Below are 19,267 nucleotides of genomic sequence, written 5' to 3' on the forward strand. Positions count from 1 at the left end.
ATTCATACATTTTATTAATATTAATAATTAATATTGGCTTATTAATTAATTTTCTTATTTCCTATTACTAAACTGCTTCAGAGGGACAATACTTATCACCCCCAAATAGGAGACATTAAATTGGGATTTACATCTTGAATTGGAGAAGGCCTTTCTTACAGAAGGCAGTAGAGACAGAAAGTGTAAAGGAAAGATTTTTCAGTTTGGACTACATGAAAAGATAAGACTGACAGGCAATTGTAATTACCGTAATTACAATATAATAAACTTATTTTAAAAAGATTTGCCACACATGATAAAGAATTGACATGCATGAAGAAGAAAGGAAAGAGCAAAGAGCAGAGCTCTGAAACAGGAGTTTATTAATAGGAAATTAATAAGAAACCTCTGGAAAACTATACCACTTCATCAAGCAAATTATCAGCTGAGTATGAGATAATATAAAGATATTTTCAGAATGAAGAGATGTAGAAAGTTTTACCTTTCATTCCTCTTTATGAAAAAATTACCTGTGGATAAATCAGCAAAGCCAAAGCAGAGTCCAAGAAATAATATCCTTGATTCAGGGGCACCCCAGGCTGACAGCTCTGTAGTAGGTCTGTGAAGCTTTGGTCCTTATTAGAAGAAGAATCCAAAGAGCTCAGGGAAAAATATCTTCAAAAAGCAGGTAGATAGTAAGATTAAGGAAAAGTGATTAAGAAGTCGAAAGATCATTAGACTGTGGTAAAGATTTATTTACTAGTGTCAGTAAGAAAACAGTGATTAGAAACCTAGGAGAAGTCTGTGTAAGAAATATATTGTCCAAATCTGCAGTGGAATAAAATAAGCCCTTGTTTTAAGCAACTCATAGAATGAAAGAAAAGATAACCCATTTGACATGGATGCTTGGAGTGTTGTACTGTAAGCATCTCAGGACTGGTGACAGAAGGCTATCTATGCTTTTTACTGTATGGGTCTGAGTGCAGTACTTGATTTTTTTTAAAAAAATTACTTGTACAGATTATATGTGTATATGCAGAATACATAATTATTTTGTCTCATATTTTAGAATAAATCTACAGACAAAGAATGAGAAATAATAGAATAACTGAAAATTAAACTTTAAAAAATTTTATATAATAGAAATGTTATAGTTGGCAGAACTTGAAAATAGAGAGGAAGGGAGACTGGATAGGAAAACTAATTTACCTGTTTTACATAGAATCAAGATACCAATTAAATTTCATAGGAAATGAGATGGATAAAAGATTGTACTTAAAATTACAAAGGTAATCATGATGTATTACATGGGAAAAGGTTTGGTGTGGGGTGGGTAGGCATGAACCAGCTTCCATGTTTTGTAACCGAAATTCAGTAGTATGATTTAGAGATGATAACATAAGAATCAGAGGTCTAAATATACTGATACCCTCCAGAATAACCAAAGCAAATGTCTAAAGTGTTTATCTCTGGAGAATAGTACTTGACTTGGGGGATAGGAGGTGGGACCTTTTACTTTTCATTCTGTATTATTTAGTCACTTTGAACTTTTACTTATGTTTAACCATCCTTAGTCAATGTCTGTTTTTAACTTCTAGATGTTTTACAAATCATTGTTAGCCATTGTTAATCTATTGATGCATCCTTATGTCTTGAGATTGCTGAAAAACTAATGTGCTGATAGGCACATTATACCATCCCAACAAGGGGGGGGGGTGGCTGTTTTTGTTCCATCATACAAAGTCTGATAGATTTCAGCTGTTGTCTGTAGAACATTGACAACAATGGACTGAAATGAATGAATAGGAAAGGGTATCCAGGCTGGTGGTGAGGAGGTCTAGAACATTCTATATGAAGAATGGTAAAGGGAACCACTGATCCATTGTTTGGGAAAATATAAACCAGGAGTGAGGGGAACATGACCACCAGCTTTAGATCTATGGAAGAAAGGGTGTATTGTTCTCTATGGACAAACTTGGAACCAATGGATAAAAATTAGAGAGTAGCAGCAATACAAAGAGCTTTCTAGCTACCAGAGCTGTGTAATGATGTCACTGTTACTGTTCAAACAAAGATCTAGTAGAGGGATGCTCACATTCATTTAGGATTCTTCTAGAGGACTTGTAAGGTCCTTACAACTTTAAATTTCTGGGGGCTAGTTAGAAAGAAATTCTTTAGGTATTCCACCATCATACTGTACTCTTGGTGATCAAAGTATACATCTCTTAGGTAGACTTTAGAACACAGAGATAAGATGTGAATAGATTCCACATGAATAGACACTGCTCAACAGATGTCATGAATGTGCCCTATATAGGCTGTCCCCTTCTTTAGAGGCGTAAAGATAAACCAATCATGGTCTCATGACCGCATGACCTACAGGGAGACGGTTAAGTAGAGGTGTTTCATTCCCTTATAGCCGAAGGACAGGGTGGAGTCAAAGGAAGCTCAACACACAAAGTGCTGCCTGGCCCTAGCTTGCACTGTCACTCCTGGTCTGCCACTCAACATGCTGGTCATCTTGGACAGGCCAGGAACCTTCTCTGTAACATGGTTCATAACTTTGATGTACAAAATAACCAGGGCTAGGATCCCAACCGTGGTAAAATTCTATGATTCCAATATGGTTATAATTGTTTTTTCCTCATCAAAATGTTTCAAGAATTTATAAGTAATATGTTAAATGTTTTTTATACACATACACATACACACACACATATTTTTGCATATGTTGGGTAAGCACTCTACCACTGGGCTACAGCCCCGGCCCTTCTAGGTTTAATCTTTAATGGGGATCCTTTCTGTTTCTTTCTCTTTGTTTTAGTACCAGGGTTTGAACCTAGTGATGCTTAACTGCTGACCCACATCCACAGCCCTTTTTATTTTTTTTATTTTGAGACATAGTCTCTCTAAGTTGGTTAGGGCCTTGCTAAGTTGCTGAGGCTGGCTTTGAACTTATGATCCTCCTGCCTCAGCCTCCTAAGTTGCTGGTATTATAGGCATGGACCACCATGCCCAGCCTTAATGGGTATCCATTCAAGTTCGGTTTTTGCTAATGAGTTTCCTGGAACTCATTAACCTTTTATTTCATTAATTTTTTAATATTTATTTTTTAGTTGTACCTGGACATAATACCTTTATTTTATTCACTTTTATGTGGTGCTGAGGATTGAACCCAGGGCCTCACACATGCTAGGCTAAAGCTTTACCACTGAGCCACAACCCCAGTCCCTATTTCATGTCTTTATGTAACATTTCCTTTGAAATGTTAAGCACATTATAAAGTTTTACATTAATTAGTATGATATTTATGACATTAATATTGCAGGAAATTTTTTTTTATATTTTAGATCATTTCTGTATTTAATTTCTATATTTGGAAGGGACACAATTTCATCAAATTTTAAATTTTATACCTTTTGAGCATTTAAAAATTGGTTTTAGAAGTAAAATTTTACCAAAATTGAATTTCTCAAAGAATCATTGAGATATCCATGAAGTGATCTTTTTCCCTCCAGAAATAAACAAATGCGTCAAGGAAAAACACTAAGACTGAATTTAATTACTATTCTTAATTTTTTGGTGCAAGAGATTTCAGTCGGTTTATAGCGCCTTTTAAGAATCTCTGCAGTTTAATAAAGTGAGTATTTAACCTCATAATCATTGATACTCAGAGTATGATTTTTAAAATTTTTTTTAAGCTTTTGATAGACCTTTATTTTATTCATTTATATGTGGTGCTAAGAACCGAACCCAGTGCCTCACACATGCTAGGCAAGTGCGCCCAACCACTGAGCCCAAGCCCCAGCCCCTCAGAATATGATTTTGCAACAACAAAAACATTAAGTCTTCCTGGAACCCTAGACCTTGACCACAACCTGTGTGGAGTCTGTTGACTATCACCCTGGACCCTAGTCTCCAGTTTTCAGTCAGGAAATGGGCAAAAATTGGCACCTCTTTTCACTGTGGGGTAAGATCTTAACCATGGTTCCTATAAAGCACTCAGCCACAAACTGACCAGGAAGCAGCCCTCACAAGAGTTCACAAGACTGCAGGGGTGGAGAAACCCACCATCACAGGCACTTGTAGCATTTTTTATGTCTACATCTTATCTTCCCAGTGGACTCCAGCTGCATAAGGGAGAGAATGTTTTGTTCTCTGTCACCTCCTTATTGTCGAGCACATGTGAGCCATGTATGGGATTTAGGTTTTCTAATAGCAACAAAATGAAAAGAACCAGGAAAAATTAATTGTAGTAATGTCTTACTTAACCCACTATATCAAAAATATCATTTCAATGAGTGATCAGTATAAACAATTATGAGATATTTTATTTTCTTTTTTGGTACTACGTCTTCAGAATCATGTACTTTGCATTTAACACATCTCAACCTGGACTAGCCACATTTAAAGTGTCAGTAATCAGAAATGATTACCATATTAGACTGCAGAGGTCTGGCATATTATGGGTAATTAATAAATAAATATCTCTCACAGTAACTTTTAAAAATCTTTTTTCCCCCCTCAATAGATTACCATGGCTGCAGGAGTTTTGCCTCAGAATGAACAACCGTATTCCATATTGGTGAATAATAGTGGGTATGCTGCAAACATGAAAGGTAATATCTCTTTAATATGCTTTTTATCTTTGTTCAAACTAGTATTTAATAAGTCACTGTGTGAATGGATGTAAAAGAAAAGGTTCTATTCTTCATTTTAGAATTCTAAGGTCCAGGTGTTATTTAAGGCCTTTTTGTTTATTTCTGCCTTACCATTTTGGCCTTTTAGAATTTCTTTTCATTAAAACCCTGAATAGTAATCTTGGCCTTTTCAGAAGTGATGTTGCAAACAGTGTTTGTCTCCTACATTATTATCTTAGACTGAAATTATGCGTTTGTTCCTGTCATCAAACGCCTACTTGTGAATCAACCATTCATTTTTTCTCCTGTAGTTACTTGCAAGTGTCACTTATAAAGCACATTCAGAAGCACTCAAGTCCTGCTTCTCTCTGTGTTATTTTTTCTCTCCTCTGTTGCCCTCCCACACTGTTTTGATTTTCCCGTGGCACCTCAGCTAAGGAAGCGTGCTGTGACTTGGACTCCTACTGCCACACTTGCCCCTCACTCTGCCACAGTTCTAAGCTGAGACCTGCCCAGATTCTACTTTGGCCTTGTTGGCTGTGTTATTCAGCTTTCCATCACTGTGACAAAATGTCTGAAATAATTCATCTTAAGGAGCAAAGGTTTATTTTGACTCATGGTTTCATAGGTTTCAGTCCGTGGTTGGGCAACCCTGTTGCTTTTGGGCCTGTGGTGAGACAGAACATGGTGGCAGAAGCAGATGTGCAGGAAACTGCTTACCTCAGGCTAGCCTGGAAGCAAAGAGAGAGTGAGGAAGGGACTGGAGTCCCAATGTCCCTGTTAAGGGCACACTCCCAATGACCTAACTTCCTTCCATTAAGTCTCCCCTCCTAAAGCTTCTGTCACCTCCCATTATACCACGATGACAAGCCTTTAGGATAATGGGCCTGTGGGGCGACATTTAATATTCAAACTGTGACCTTGGCCTACAAGTGTTAGCCAGGAGGGATGTTGATTGATTTTTCTTCATAACGTTCCTTGCACTATTTCCTAACTGCCCGCTCTAGGTTTTACCTAAGTTCACTTTATTCCAATGTATAGGGAAATTTGGTAGAATTTCTTCACAGAGTACGGATTAGATGATGAAAGAGCAGAAGCGGAAGGGCTAACTGAAGGGATTTCAGTTCAGTGTCTTGCTGGAAGCAGTCTGTTCTCAAAGTTGATGTGTTCTTTTTGGAATCTGGCCACTCCACCAGGGGGAGCTCTCTTTCATCAAGAAAACTAGGACTCTCCCTCTTGGCTAAATTTCAGATTCTTGTAGATCCTCCTCCTCCTTCTCCTCCTCCTCCTCCTCCTCTTCCTGTCTGTTATGTCTGGTTTAAAAAGCACTAATGTTGCTGATAACTTCTTTGTGGACAGCCTCTATGGGCCAAATTTACTGTCTGTTAGTTTCCCTGGTCTTAGAGAGAAGTACTTTCAGAAACAAATACAATAATGATGTCTGCTTGTTCCTTTCAGTGTAGAAAATATTTTCCCCAAAAGGAACATTCCAGCCAACAACTCTGACAGTCAGCATTATTCTTTTTCTTTAGAATGTTATCTTTTAGTTGCTGTTTCTCAACAGGGGCTCTATTGGCTTTTGGGGGTGGAGCCCTAAGTATTGATGACATTTAGCATTCCTGGCCCCACTTACTAATCCAGGAACAACCAAAAAAAAAAAAAAAAAAAAACCCTACATATTTTCAGATGCCTCCAGAAAGGGAAGGTTGTAACATCTCTGTTGTGATCCACCAGGAAGCTGATTTTTACTTTCCAAAAATATTTTTTAATTAAAATTTCCCTCATTGTACAAGTATAGCTTTTTAATTGGAAAAAAATCTGGGAAAATAAAATGTACTTTATATCCAATTTTCTTAAAGTGGATATTTATAAAGGTAATCAATTATACTTTATGGGATTTTAGGGTGAAAGTAGTTTTTTAAATGTTGGCCAATGAATCATAGGAAAATTTAATGGGAGGTACATATATAATAAGTATTTTCAGAAAAAAATAGAAAACTCATCAAGAACTAGCTTTGGAATGAGACCTAGATTTAAATTTTGGTTCTATTACTCCAAATCAAAACAAAATTCACCACTTTTATACAGAGTAAGATAAATGTCCCCTTGTCCCCATGTATTTATCATCCCCCAAGTACATGCCCAACCTTAACAGTTTCAGACACTCACTTCCTCCACTCACCTCCTTTGCATCTGTGTTTCTTTGAAGCAAACCTGAGGCGTCATGTCATTTTATTCATTAAATAACCCACCATCATTTCCATAACTAAAATAATAAACAATTACTTAATATAATCAAATACATAAACCAGTGTACAAATTCCTAATAGATATATCCCATAGATGTACTTAGGTATAACATTTATGTCAGAATCAGTACATTATAGTTGGTTGCTATGCAGCTCAGATCTTTTTTAACTTGGGTTTTGCCTCTTTTTCCTGACAGTCTATTAGTTAAAGAAATCAAGTTTTTTTTTCTTTTTCTCCTGTGAAGTTTGCCATGGTCTTTATTTTGCTAATTATGTCCATAAGATATTTCCTCTAAGCGGGAGGATGGATATAGTGTTAAGTCAGATTGTTTCTTTAATTGGAAAAAATATTTCATGAGGGATGCAATATTCCTCATGGAAGGATGTCCATGATGTCTCTCCCCCTTTTGGTAATGTTAATTTTTTTTTATTTTGAAATAACTTCAAACTTACAGAACAGTTGGAAGGAAAGCACATTAAAAAAACAAAAACAAAAAACCAAAACCAAAAACAAAAACTCCTATTATTCACCATAGATCCTCATTTGAATTTGTCAACTGACCCAATAGGATATTTATGTTTTTTCAACTCTTTCAAGGATCTAGACCTTGGTTGGGCCTTTCTTGACTTTAACATCTTTGAAGATCACAGGCTAGTTTTTTGGTAACGTGCCCCTCAATTTGGTTTGTCTGCTGTTTCCACATGGTGAGTTTGAGGTTATGCATTTTGGGTAGAAATGTCACAGAAGTGACTGTTTTTCTCACCGAATCCCTCAAGTACCACAAGGTGTCATTTGTCCCATGATTCGAAATGTTTGTCGTCACATCATTAAAGTGGTATCTGCCAAGATTTACCCACTATAAGTTATTCTTTCTCCCTTCATAGTTAGTGATTTATGGAAAGATGCTTTGAGACCATGTGAATTTCCTTGTTCCACATTCAGCTTTGACCCAGTAATTTTAGAACCCATTTATGTTTTTTTGCCTGAATTAATTATTGTGATAGATAACTAAAGGGAGATTTTCAAATTCCATCACTCATTCTTTATTTACTATTTGGCATTCTACTTTAAAGAAGAATTTTTTCTTCACTTATTTATCATCTTATTTTAGTGAGGAATTCTGTTTTGTTCAATGGAATATAATCTTATTATCAGTTGATGCTTCAATTGTCTTACATTTGTCCAGTAGGAGCCGCTTCAAGCTGTTAACTGTTCTTTGGACACATCTTCACCATTCCTGCATTCTTTACTCTCTGGCCCAGTAAGATCTTCCATCTTGTTCTTTCTCTGCTCCAACCCTGAAATCAACCCTTCCTCTAAGGAGCCATTGTTCCTTTTAGTGAAGAATAAGTACTACTTAGGAACCAAGATTTGGGCATGCTCACTACTACTGGCATGTTAAGATTCTCAGACTTCTCAGGGGACCAAGCTGGGGAATATATGTGTTTGTACATATACATGAGTATCTACCTACTTTTTACATGTATATTTATTGCTATTTCTATTGACACATATTGAAAACCATGAATTCACACTGTTACTTTCAATTTGAATTCAACATTATCTATTGTTCCAGCTTTTCCTTTTTTTGTTTATGATTTTCTTCTCCAAGAATGAGAGCGCCTGTGCTCACTTCAGCAGCACATATATTACAACTGGGATGATACAGAGGAGATTACCATGGACCCTGCTCAAGGGTGACACACAAATTCATGAAGCATTCCATATTTTTCTACAATCTTCCCTTTTATAGTTCATCAGCTACAAAATAAAACTTTTGCATGATTTGCTGTTTCAAGAGAAAAAGAATGAGAAGCCTGGCTCTTCTTACTCCTTATGTGCTTACTTATGTACTCAGCCTCCCTTTACCTGGCCAGTCTTTCAACCCTGCACAGCCATTACCTGCCTCAGTAATTTTTTTCCACACAGAACCATACTCTGCCCAGCCACATACTGTATACCACCCTGCTAGTTGCCTTCCCTGCCTTATCCCTGACATCTGCTAGATGACCTCTGCTTAGGACTACCTAGTGTTTTTTTTTTTCTTGATGACACATATATTTGTATATTCTTATACATTGAAATGTTGAGATAAGTAGATATTCCTATAACGTTGTAAGAAATAGTACAGAGGAATCCCTCTTTTCCTTTACCTAGTTTCCATTAATAGTAACATCTTAAGGAGCTATAGTATCATAATCATCACAGCCAAGATTTTGACATTGTTACAGTCAAGATCAACAGGAGGGTGCCTCTTGCTTCTTTTATATTCAAGGCAATTGCTAATGTTCCCTGGTTTTATAATTTGTCATTTTAGCAAAGTTATGCAAATGAAGTCATACAGTGCATAGCCCTTTAGGATCGGCTCTTTTTTCATTCAGTGTAAATCCCTTGAGTTTCATCCAGGTTGTCATGTGTTTTGATAGTGTATTCCTTTGTATTGCTGAGTAGCATTCCATGGTATGGATGTACAACAGTTTGTTTATCTTGTCACTCATTGAAAGGTGAGTGGGTTGTTTCCAGTTTGGGATTATTATGAATAAAGCCACTCTGAACATTCATTGCAGGTTTTAGTGTGAAGATGAGTTTTTATTGTTGTAAGGTAAAATCTCAAAAGCATACTAGGTCAGATGATAGTTGCATGTTTCAGTTTACATGAAACTACCAAACTGTTTTCTAGAGGTGTCGAACCATTTTACATTCTTACAGCACTGTATAAACAATCAAGTCCTCAGCAGCATTAGGTGTTACCACTGTTTATTCTAGCCATTCTGACATGCATGTAGTGATATCTCAGTGTTGTTGTTGTTTGTTTTTCCGATGTTGGGGATCCAACCTAGGAACTCGTACATGCTAGGCAGGCACTCTACTACTGAGCTGTACCCCCAACCCCTCTTTGTGGCTTTAATTTGCATTTCTCCAATGGCTAATGATTATAACCATCTTTTCATGTTCTTATCTGTCATCTGTGTATTCTCTTCTGACCTGTCTATGCATGTCTTTTGTCCACTTTCTTAATTGGATTTTTAAAATTGTTGGGCATTAAGAGTTTACAATCTGGACATTAGATCTTTATTTGACATATGCTTTTGAAAATATCTTTTTTCCAATCTGTAGCTTACCTTTCCAGATCTTCCTGATCTTTTTCTGAGAAAAAGTTTTGAATTTCATGATGTCCAGTTTTTCTTCTGTGTATTGTACTTTTGGTGTCAGGTCTTCAGAATACAGCCTATTCCAGTGTCTTGAAATTTTGTGGGTCTGTTTGTAGATTCTCTCTTTTGTGTCATTGATCTGTACATCTGCCCTCCACCAATACCACCCTGTTGTGATTACTATAGAGTAATGCTTCCCATTTATTTTTCTTTTTCAAGATCATTTTAACTAGAATCTGTGACTTTTCATAAAAATTTTAGGATAAGCTTATGTATGTCAACCAAAGCCTTGCTGGGATTTTGATGAGAATTAAACCTATAAATCAATTCAAGGAGATTTCCATCTTTACTTTGTTGACCTAATCCAAGAATTGACCCATTTCTTGTAAGTTGTCAAATTCACTTTTTTAAGAGAGAGGAGAGAGAGAGAGAGAGAGAGAGAGAGAGAGAGAGAGAGAGAGAGAATTTTTTTAATATTTACTTTTTAGTTCTCGGCGGACACAACATCTTTGTTGGTATGTGGTGCTGAGGATCGAACCCGGGCCGCACGCATGCCAGGCGAGCGCACTACCACTTGAGCCACATCCCCAGTTGTCAAATTTAGAAGCACCAAGTTATTTGTACTAGTTCTTTATTATTTTTTAAATGAATGCCAGATCTATCGTGATCGACTGTTTCATTTCTTACATTGGTCATTGTGTCTTCTTCTTTTCCTTTTGTCAGTCTTTCTAGAAGTTTATCGATTTCATTTTTTCATAGAGCCAGCTTTTAGTTTAACTGATTCTCATCATTGTCTCCCTGTTTTTATGTTTTGATTTATGTTCTTACTTTTTATCCTTCCGATGATTGCTTTGGGTTATTTGCTCTTATTTTTCTAGTGTCTTATGTTGGAACTTAGATTATTGATTGGAGACCTTTCTTCTTCTCTAACATAAGCATTAAGTGATATAAACTTCCCTTACCACTCTGCTTTACCAACAGCTATGTATGTTGTAATTCAGTTCTATGTGTTTTGTAATTTCCTTTGAGACTTCCTCTTTGACTCATGAATTATTTATAAGTTTGATGTTTAATTTCCAAGTCTTAGGAAATTCTCCCTGTTATGTTTCTATTACTGATTTTTAGTTTGCTTCCATTATGATCAGAAAAATATTCTCTGTAAGAGCCTTTTTAAAAAAAAATGCCAAGACATTATAATTAAAATTCTTGTGGATAATTTCAACGTATCATGTATTTCTTGATTGTTTCTTCTCACTCGTTGTGATTTTCCTAGTTTGTGATATGACAAGTGATTTTCAACTGCATCCGGGACATTTTGGATCCTAGGTTTTCTCCTATTAGCAGGCAGTCTCTCTGTTGAGGTCTATCTCAGGACCAAGGTCCGTGTGTGTCTTCAGCTCCCTGCTCAGCCTTGCTGACACCATGCCAACAAAAGCAAGGGCCTCCTTGCACATGGCCAGGTGGAATCTCAGCTCTCCCACCAGCTCTGTTGACACCTTCATGGTGAACATGGGGCACTGCCTTGCACTGTCATGTTGTCTTTGAGTAGGGGCATAAGATCAGCTCCCTGAATAAATAGATTGCTAATGCAGGCCCCACTGCCACCTGAGAGGGGAAGTCGAAGGTGACTCATACCACTTTGTTGCTGCAAGATGTGGTTGAAGCTGATTTCCCTGCTAGGCCCTGGGGACCTTATCGGAGGAGGAAGTAGGAAGCATGGTACCACTACCCTGCCTCCTGCCACTGCTTTTCTCCTCGTGGATACCATGTGGGGATACCATGGGGCTCAGCTTCCCTCTGGACCCTGTTGGCCCTAGGGAGTGGGTGGGGAATGTTGGTCATCCTGCTTCATTCTGCCTCATTCCTCATGGATGGCAGGTAGGAGTAGGGAGGCTCAGCCCCCTTCTGGGCTCCACTAACACTGAGGTAGACAGGCCATGCCAGCTAGCCTGGCTCCATGCTGCATTGTTCATTTATATTGCTGCAATATATGTGGAGGTTTGTCTCCCCACCGGCCTTCCTTAAGACATTTGGGGGAAAGCAGAGTGCTCACTGTTCTCAGCTTGCACATCTGTGATGCTGCATGGGTGTGGAGGTTTAGTTCTCCACTGGGTTACTGACATGGGATGGATGGTGAGCCTAATGTTGACTGACTATCCATGCTTCAAAACCTGTAGTAAGACCTTTTTATTTTTTTTTTTTTTTTTTGTACCAAGGATTGAACCCAGGGGCACTTAACCACTGAGTCACATCTCCAGCCCCCTTTTTTGATACAGGGTCTTCTTAAGTTGTTAAGGGTCTCACAAAGTTGGTGAGGCTGGTTTTGAACTTGCAATCCTCCTGCCTCAGCCTCCAGAGCTTCTGGGATTACAGGTGTACACCACTGCACCCGGGCTGTAATAAGACTTCTTGTTGCTACATGATGGTGGAGGCTCAGCTCAAGGAATGCCTTCATAACACGGCTTTGGCAGAGGAATTGCAGCACTTCCAACTTCCATTTGATGAGGTGTGGGAAATTTTTTTATGAAGAAATGACCACTCAAACATTTAAAAAATTATTGAGATATAACGAAAATTATATAAGCATATAACAATTTAAATTATACTATGTAATTATATAATGAAATTCAGCCTTTTGAAGTAGTGTATACACATTGATTTTTAGTGTATACATGAGATGGTGCAATCACTACTATCTAAATTCAGAACATTTTCTCAGACCAAAATGATACCATAAACCAGTTAACAATCTGTCCCCTTTCCATCTTCTCGCTCACTGGCAGCCCTTAGTCACTTTCTGTCTCTGTGGATTTGCCTATTTAGGACATTTAATATCAGAAAAATAATACAATGTGTGGTCTTTTGTGTCCGCCCTTTTCCACTTAACATAACGTTATAATGTTTTCAAGATTTAACCATGCCTTACTATATATCAGCACTTCATCCATTTTATTACTGAATAATACTGCATTGTGTATATGAGATTTTGTGTCTCCATTTGGGTTGATGGACCCTGGATTGCTTCAGCATTTAACTACTACAAATAGAACTGTTATGAACATTTGCAGACATGTTTTTATGTGGATGTATTTTTTTGTTGTTGCTCTGGGCATAAACCTCAGAGTGGAATTACTGTGTTTAACATGTTGAGGAACTAACTGTAAGTCAAATTGTTTTGATTTGTGTATCCCTAATGACTAATAATGTTGAACATTTCTTCTTATTGGCCATTTGTATATCCTCTTGGGAAAAATGTCTATTCAAATTCTTTGCCCATTTTTAAAAATATTTATTTTTTAGTTGTAGTTGGACATAATACCTTTATTTTATTTATTTTTTTGTGATGCTGAGGATCGAACCTAGGGCCTCATACGTGCTAGGCAAGTGCTCTACCACTGAGCCATAACCCCAGCCCACTCTTTGCCCATTGGGTAATTGATCTTTTTATTCTTGTGTTATAAGCTCCTTACATATTCTGAACATATTAGTTTACTGTTAATTAATTATTGATTATTATTAACACTAGTTTATTGGTTTGCTCTTTCTGGCTTTCTTCATTTATTCTTTGGAGTTTGAGTTCTTCATTGGTACATCAGCTAGACTACCAGTGGTAGTTTTTGAGGTCACTCTGAGGTTTGTTCTTACTCTACCAGAGTACTTCTTAGTTATCTCTTTCTCTGTTTCTCTCTGGTAGACTAGCTGATGTACAGTTTCTCTCATTGCTCAGGTAGCCACCAATCTCCTCTAAATTGCTTAACACCAAAGCCTCCATTGTTTTTGAAAGCATCCATAGGCGTGAACTTAACCTATATTTGTTGTTTTGAGTTTTGAGTTATTGTTCTTACTTTGTTGCTTCAGTACAACTCTACTTCCACCTATTTCCTTTATGTTTGTTATATAGATTATGTTTCTGTTTTGTTACAGATTCAACAGTGCAATTACACTCTTATTATTTTATACATGCATATTTTTTAAAATCACCTAAAGGAAGAAAAGAGAAGAAATAAACATTTATACTGTCTGATGTAATGACTGTCTTTTATGTTACACTCCTTAGTAATTTATGGGCACCCTTCCTGTTACATGCAGTCACCTCATTGTCACGGGTAACGTGGCTTTCAACCTGAAGAAGTTCCTTTAGTATTTCTTGTAAGGTGGGTTTTCTGGCAACAAATTCTGTTTCTTGTTTACCTGGAAATGCCTTTAATTTCTCTTCATTTTTGAAAGATAATCTTGTGGGGTAAGAGATTCTTGGTTGAGCTGGACACAGTGATGCGTGCCTGTAATCTCAGCAGTGCGGGAGGCGGAGGCAGGAGAATCATGAGTTTGAAGCCAGTCTGGGCAACTTAGCAAGACCCTGTCTCAAAAATAAGATATAAAAAGGGCTGGGGATGTAGCTCAGAGGTAGGGTATGCCTCAGTCAAAGACCAGCACTGGAGGGGGAAAGGGAAAGATTCTTGGTTGAGAGGGTTTATTTTCAGCACTTTGCATATGTCATCCCTCTGCTTTTTGATCTCCATTGTTCCTGATGAGAAATAACTGTTAATCTTGTCCTTTTCTCTCATTTTGGAGCATTTTTACTATTTTATTTTTTACCATGGTGTTTCCTGTTGTATATCTTTGTATTATCCTGCAGAGAGCTGGTTGAACTTCTTCAATCTATCTTCAAGTTCTCCAATTCATCCTGAAGCTTCAAATCTGCTCTTGAGTGAATTTCTCATTATTTTTGTACTTTCCATTTTATTTATTTTTGAATTGCCACTTGCTTTTAAAAAATGATATTTCTTTATTGATAATCAATAAAGAAATAAAATGTCATCATAGCTTCATTTACTTTTTTAAAAAAATCTTTTAGTTGTTGCTGGACCTCTATTTTATTTATTTGTATGTGATGCTGAGAATCAAACCCAGTGCCTCACACATGCTAGGCAAGCGCTCTTCCACTGAGTTATAATCCCAGGCCCCTTTACTTTTTTTAACTTGGTATTTCTTTTAATTTAGTTGATTTTTATTGGTACATTCTAATTATACATAATGGGATTCATTTTGCCATATTTGAATGTACACAAAATTAATCAGTTTCATTTCCCAGTTTGTTCCCTTTCCCTCTCCTCCTCCCTCTCCCTGATCTGTTTGCTCTACTCTACTGTTCTCCCTACTATTATTGTCATTGTTATTTTAATTAGTGCATTATATTTATATGTAATTGTGATTCATTATAGTATATTCGTATATGGACACAGCATCATTTGGTAGATTTCATTCCCCAGTACTTTCCCATGGCCTCCTCCCTCCCTCTTGATCCCCTTCCTTTTCTCTATTGATTGCCCTTTTCTTTTCATGAGATTTACCCTTTTTAAACATTCCTTTTCTTGTTTTCTCTCTAGCTTCCACATATGAGAGAAAACTTTCAACCTTTGACTTTCTGGGTCTGATTTATTTTACTTGATATTCTCCATTTCTACCCATTTACCAGCAAATGACAGAATTCCATTCTTCTTTATGACTGAGTAGAACCCCATTGCGTACATATACCACATTTTCTTTATCTACTTGTCTGTTGATAGGTACCTAGGCTGGTCCATAACTTGGCTGTTCCAAATTGCACTGCTATAAATGTTGTTATACATGAATCAATATAATGTGCTGATTTTTAGTACCTTGGGGGTTTATACCAAGCTTCCTTTACTTTTTAAGACATTATTTCCTTTAGGTCTTCAAATATAATGCACTAATTAAAGGCTGCTTTGAAATCTTTGGCATATCATATGTCTGGGCTCTCTCACAGATAGTTCCTATTGACCCCTATTTCTTTCCATCTCCCAATTGTTGAAACTGGAAATTTCAGATGTTTGGCTTGTTTTTATTGTTGTTTACTTGTTGCTTTGTTTAAAGATGACCATTTTAGTGAAGTCTGTTTTCTCCATAGTTTAAGGCCTTTGATGTGACTCCTCAGAGGATATGATCTGCGGCTAGGCAGTCACCTTGAGATATCAATGAATCTATCAGGGCTCTTTTTCTCTTTCACAAATCTTACTATTAACCTTAACCCCTAACCCTCAATTGTTAGCACACCAGCTTGCTGGTTCCACTAATTGCCCTCTGATTACTCTGTTGTTTGACAAAGCCTTGGAACATCTATTGCTCCACAGTCTGATCTAATTAAGTTTGAGCAGTGGTAGTTTTTGAGGTCACTCTGAGGTTTGTTTTTACTCCACCAGAGTACTTCTTAGTTATCTCTTTCTCTGGTTGTCTCTGGTAGACTAGCTGATATACCTGAGCAATAAGAGAAACTGTATATCAGATTTGGTGTTAAGCAATTTAGAGGAGATTGGAGCCACCAATCTCCTCTAAATTGCTTAACACCAAAGCCTCCATTGCTTTTGAAAGCATCCATAGGTTTTGTTCCAGATAAAGATAGTTTTGGGGGAGAGCTTCAGAATTTAAAGACCTTCTCCCTCTCTATAGAATCTCTGTGCCATGGCTCTAGGGCTTGGGGCAGAACAGTGGCCAGCTTCTCTGAGTAATTTCCCTGCCTTGCAAACTGAGTAGGGGCAGAAGCTTCTGGTCTTCATGACTTTCCTGAGTGTGGAACTTGTGATCTCTATAAATAAGGTAGAGTGAGAGCAGTTTAGACCCAAGTATTCTCAACTTGCTGCAGTAAAAAAGATTAGTAAAGAAAATTAAAGATCTAAGTAAATGCAAGATGTCCTTTGTTCATGGATTAGAAGACTTCTTATTGTTGAGATGCCAGCACAACCTAACATGAACTACAGATCCATTGTAATCCAAGTTAAAACTGTAACAATGGTTTATGCAGAAATAGAAAATAATCCATCCCAAAATTCAGAAGAATCTCAGAGGATTTCCAAATAGCCAAAATAATCTTCTAATATATTGAACAAAGTTAGAGGATTTATTTTCTGATTTCAAAACTTCCTACAAACCATGTTGATCAAAACAATATAGCAATGGCATAAGACAAACACAGACCAGGGGAATAGAATAGAGAGCCCAGAAATAAGCCCTCACATATATGGTCAAATGGTCTTCAAGAAGGGAATCAAGACCACTCAGTGGGGAAAGGACTGTATTTTCAACAAATGGTGTTGGGAAAACTAGATATTCATATGGAAAAGAAGGAAGCTAGACCCTTACCTTATACCATTTACAAATGTCAACATGGATCAAACACCTAAACAGCTAAAAGTCTAAAAGTCTTAGAAGAAAACCTAGGGATAAAGCTTCATGATGTTGGATTTGGCAGTGTTTTCTCAGGTATGACACCAAAAACACAGACAACAAAGAAAAAATAGATGAATTGGACTTTATCAGAATTAAAAATTCATGTGCATCAAAGGATATTATCAGTAGAATTAGAAGGCAGCCTACAGAATGGGAGAAATTATTTGCAAATCACATATCCAGAATATATAAAGAGCATCCAAAACCCAACAACCAAAACACAAACAAACGCTGGGCACAGTGGAGCACACCTGTCATCCAAGCCACTCAGGAGACTGAGGTAGAAGGACCACAAGTTCAAAGCCACCTCAGCAACTTAGAAGCCTGGGTAACTTAGTGAGACCCTGCCTCAAAAATAAATAAATAAATAAATAAATAAATGCCTGGGAGATTGCTCAGTAGTTAAGCACCCCTTTAATCCCTGGTACCAAAAACCAATCAAACAAAGATGAGCAAAGGATTCAAAAGACATTTCTCTAAAATCATATATATAGGTGGCCAGATAAACACATGAAAATATACTCAATATTATTGGCCATTAAGGAAATGGAGATAAAAACCAGAATTAGATACTACTATGTGCTCATTGGAAAATACCATACACACACACACACACACACACACACACGTATACACACATATGTATGAGTGTATATAGACATATGTATGTACATACACATACACACAAATATATCCAAAATAATAAGTTTTGTTAAGGATGTGGAGAAATGAGAGCTCTTGCATGTTGGTGAGAATATAAAATGGTACAGCTGCTCTGAAAAACAATATGGCAGTTCTTTAAAAACTTAAAAATAGAATTACCATATGATCCAGTAATTTAACTTCTAGCTATATACTCAAAAGAGACCGAAACAGACATTTGTATACCCATGATCACAACAGTATTATTTATAACAGCCAAAAAGTAGAAGCAACTCAACTATCTACCAATAGATTAAAAAAAATAAGTACAATGTGATGTATATCTGTGATAAAAAGGAAGGAGATTCTGACACATGTTGCAACAGGAGTGAACCTTGAGGGCCTTATGTCAAGTGAAATAAGCCAATCACTAAAGGACAAAAATGGCGAGTCAGCTCAGGGAAGGCATCTAAATCATCAAATTGATGGAGACAGAAAGTAGAATGGTGGTTGCCAGGGACAAGGGGGTAGGAGTGGGGGATAATGCAGAGCTGTCCTTTAATGGGTGTAGAGTTTCAGTTTGGGAAAAGGGAAAGAATTCTGGAGATGAATATTGGTGATAGTGCACAACAATGTGAATGTACTTCATACCAGAGAACTGTATGCCTAAAAATGGTTAAAATGGTAAATTTTGTTAATCTATATTTTGTTGCAGTTAATGAAGAGAAAGAAGGAAAAGGGGGACTTCCTCTTCTTTCTTTTCCCCCTTCCTACCTGAATAATTCCAAGAGCCTCTTAATGGGGCCCAGCAATGTTGGCATCTACACCAGTGTATGGGGTGAGGCTGTCATACTAGGCCACAAAGGGTGAAAGGGGAATTCATGTGGGGCAGCCCAGCAATGCTGAGATGTAAGTCTGAGGTCTGAATGGGAGGTTGGCCTAGCCCAGGGTGTCAGGACTCAGGTCAGGGTAGGAGGGCTCCTGAATGGTGGGATGATCTTGCATGAGATATTAGAATACAGTTAGGGTGAGTGGGCCACCACATAGGTGGGCAGAGTCCAGAGACAGAGCTGACCAGGTTGAGGATGGGACAGGGGACAAATGAAAATGGTAGTGGCAGTCAGCATTTTATTTAGAGAATCTTCCATGTTGTGAAGAGAAGCACTAAGAAGATGAGTTATATTGAGATCTGTTTCTAATGCCACATACTAGAACAACATTAAAAGCAGATTTAGTCCAAATAAGGAAAGTCTTGTAGAAGTTCTGTCTTCAGATACCTGAAAACCTAGCAAATCAAAGAAATGCTTGTTTTATTTTATTTTATCATATAATTTTATTTCTTAATTTGGAGGAAAGGTA

General features: G+C 37.2%; 1 protein-coding gene across 4 annotated transcripts in view; it reads left to right on the top strand.

Moving 5' to 3' along the window:
- The window catches only part of PTPDC1 (protein tyrosine phosphatase domain containing 1), a 78,726-nt gene that overhangs the window by 34,512 nt on the left and 24,947 nt on the right, over positions 1–19,267 (top strand). For all 4 annotated transcript variants that reach the window (XM_081263146.1, XM_081263147.1, XM_081263145.1 and 1 more), the window contains exon 2: positions 4,511–4,598. In XM_081263146.1, the coding sequence (XP_081119272.1) occupies positions 4,511–4,598 (88 nt within the window). The remainder of the gene's footprint in view (positions 1–4,510; positions 4,599–19,267) is intronic.

The sequence above is a fragment of the Spermophilus citellus genome (genome assembly GCF_964194105.1).
Source record: "Spermophilus citellus genome assembly, chromosome: 12".
Classification (NCBI taxonomy): domain Eukaryota; kingdom Metazoa; phylum Chordata; class Mammalia; order Rodentia; family Sciuridae; genus Spermophilus; species Spermophilus citellus.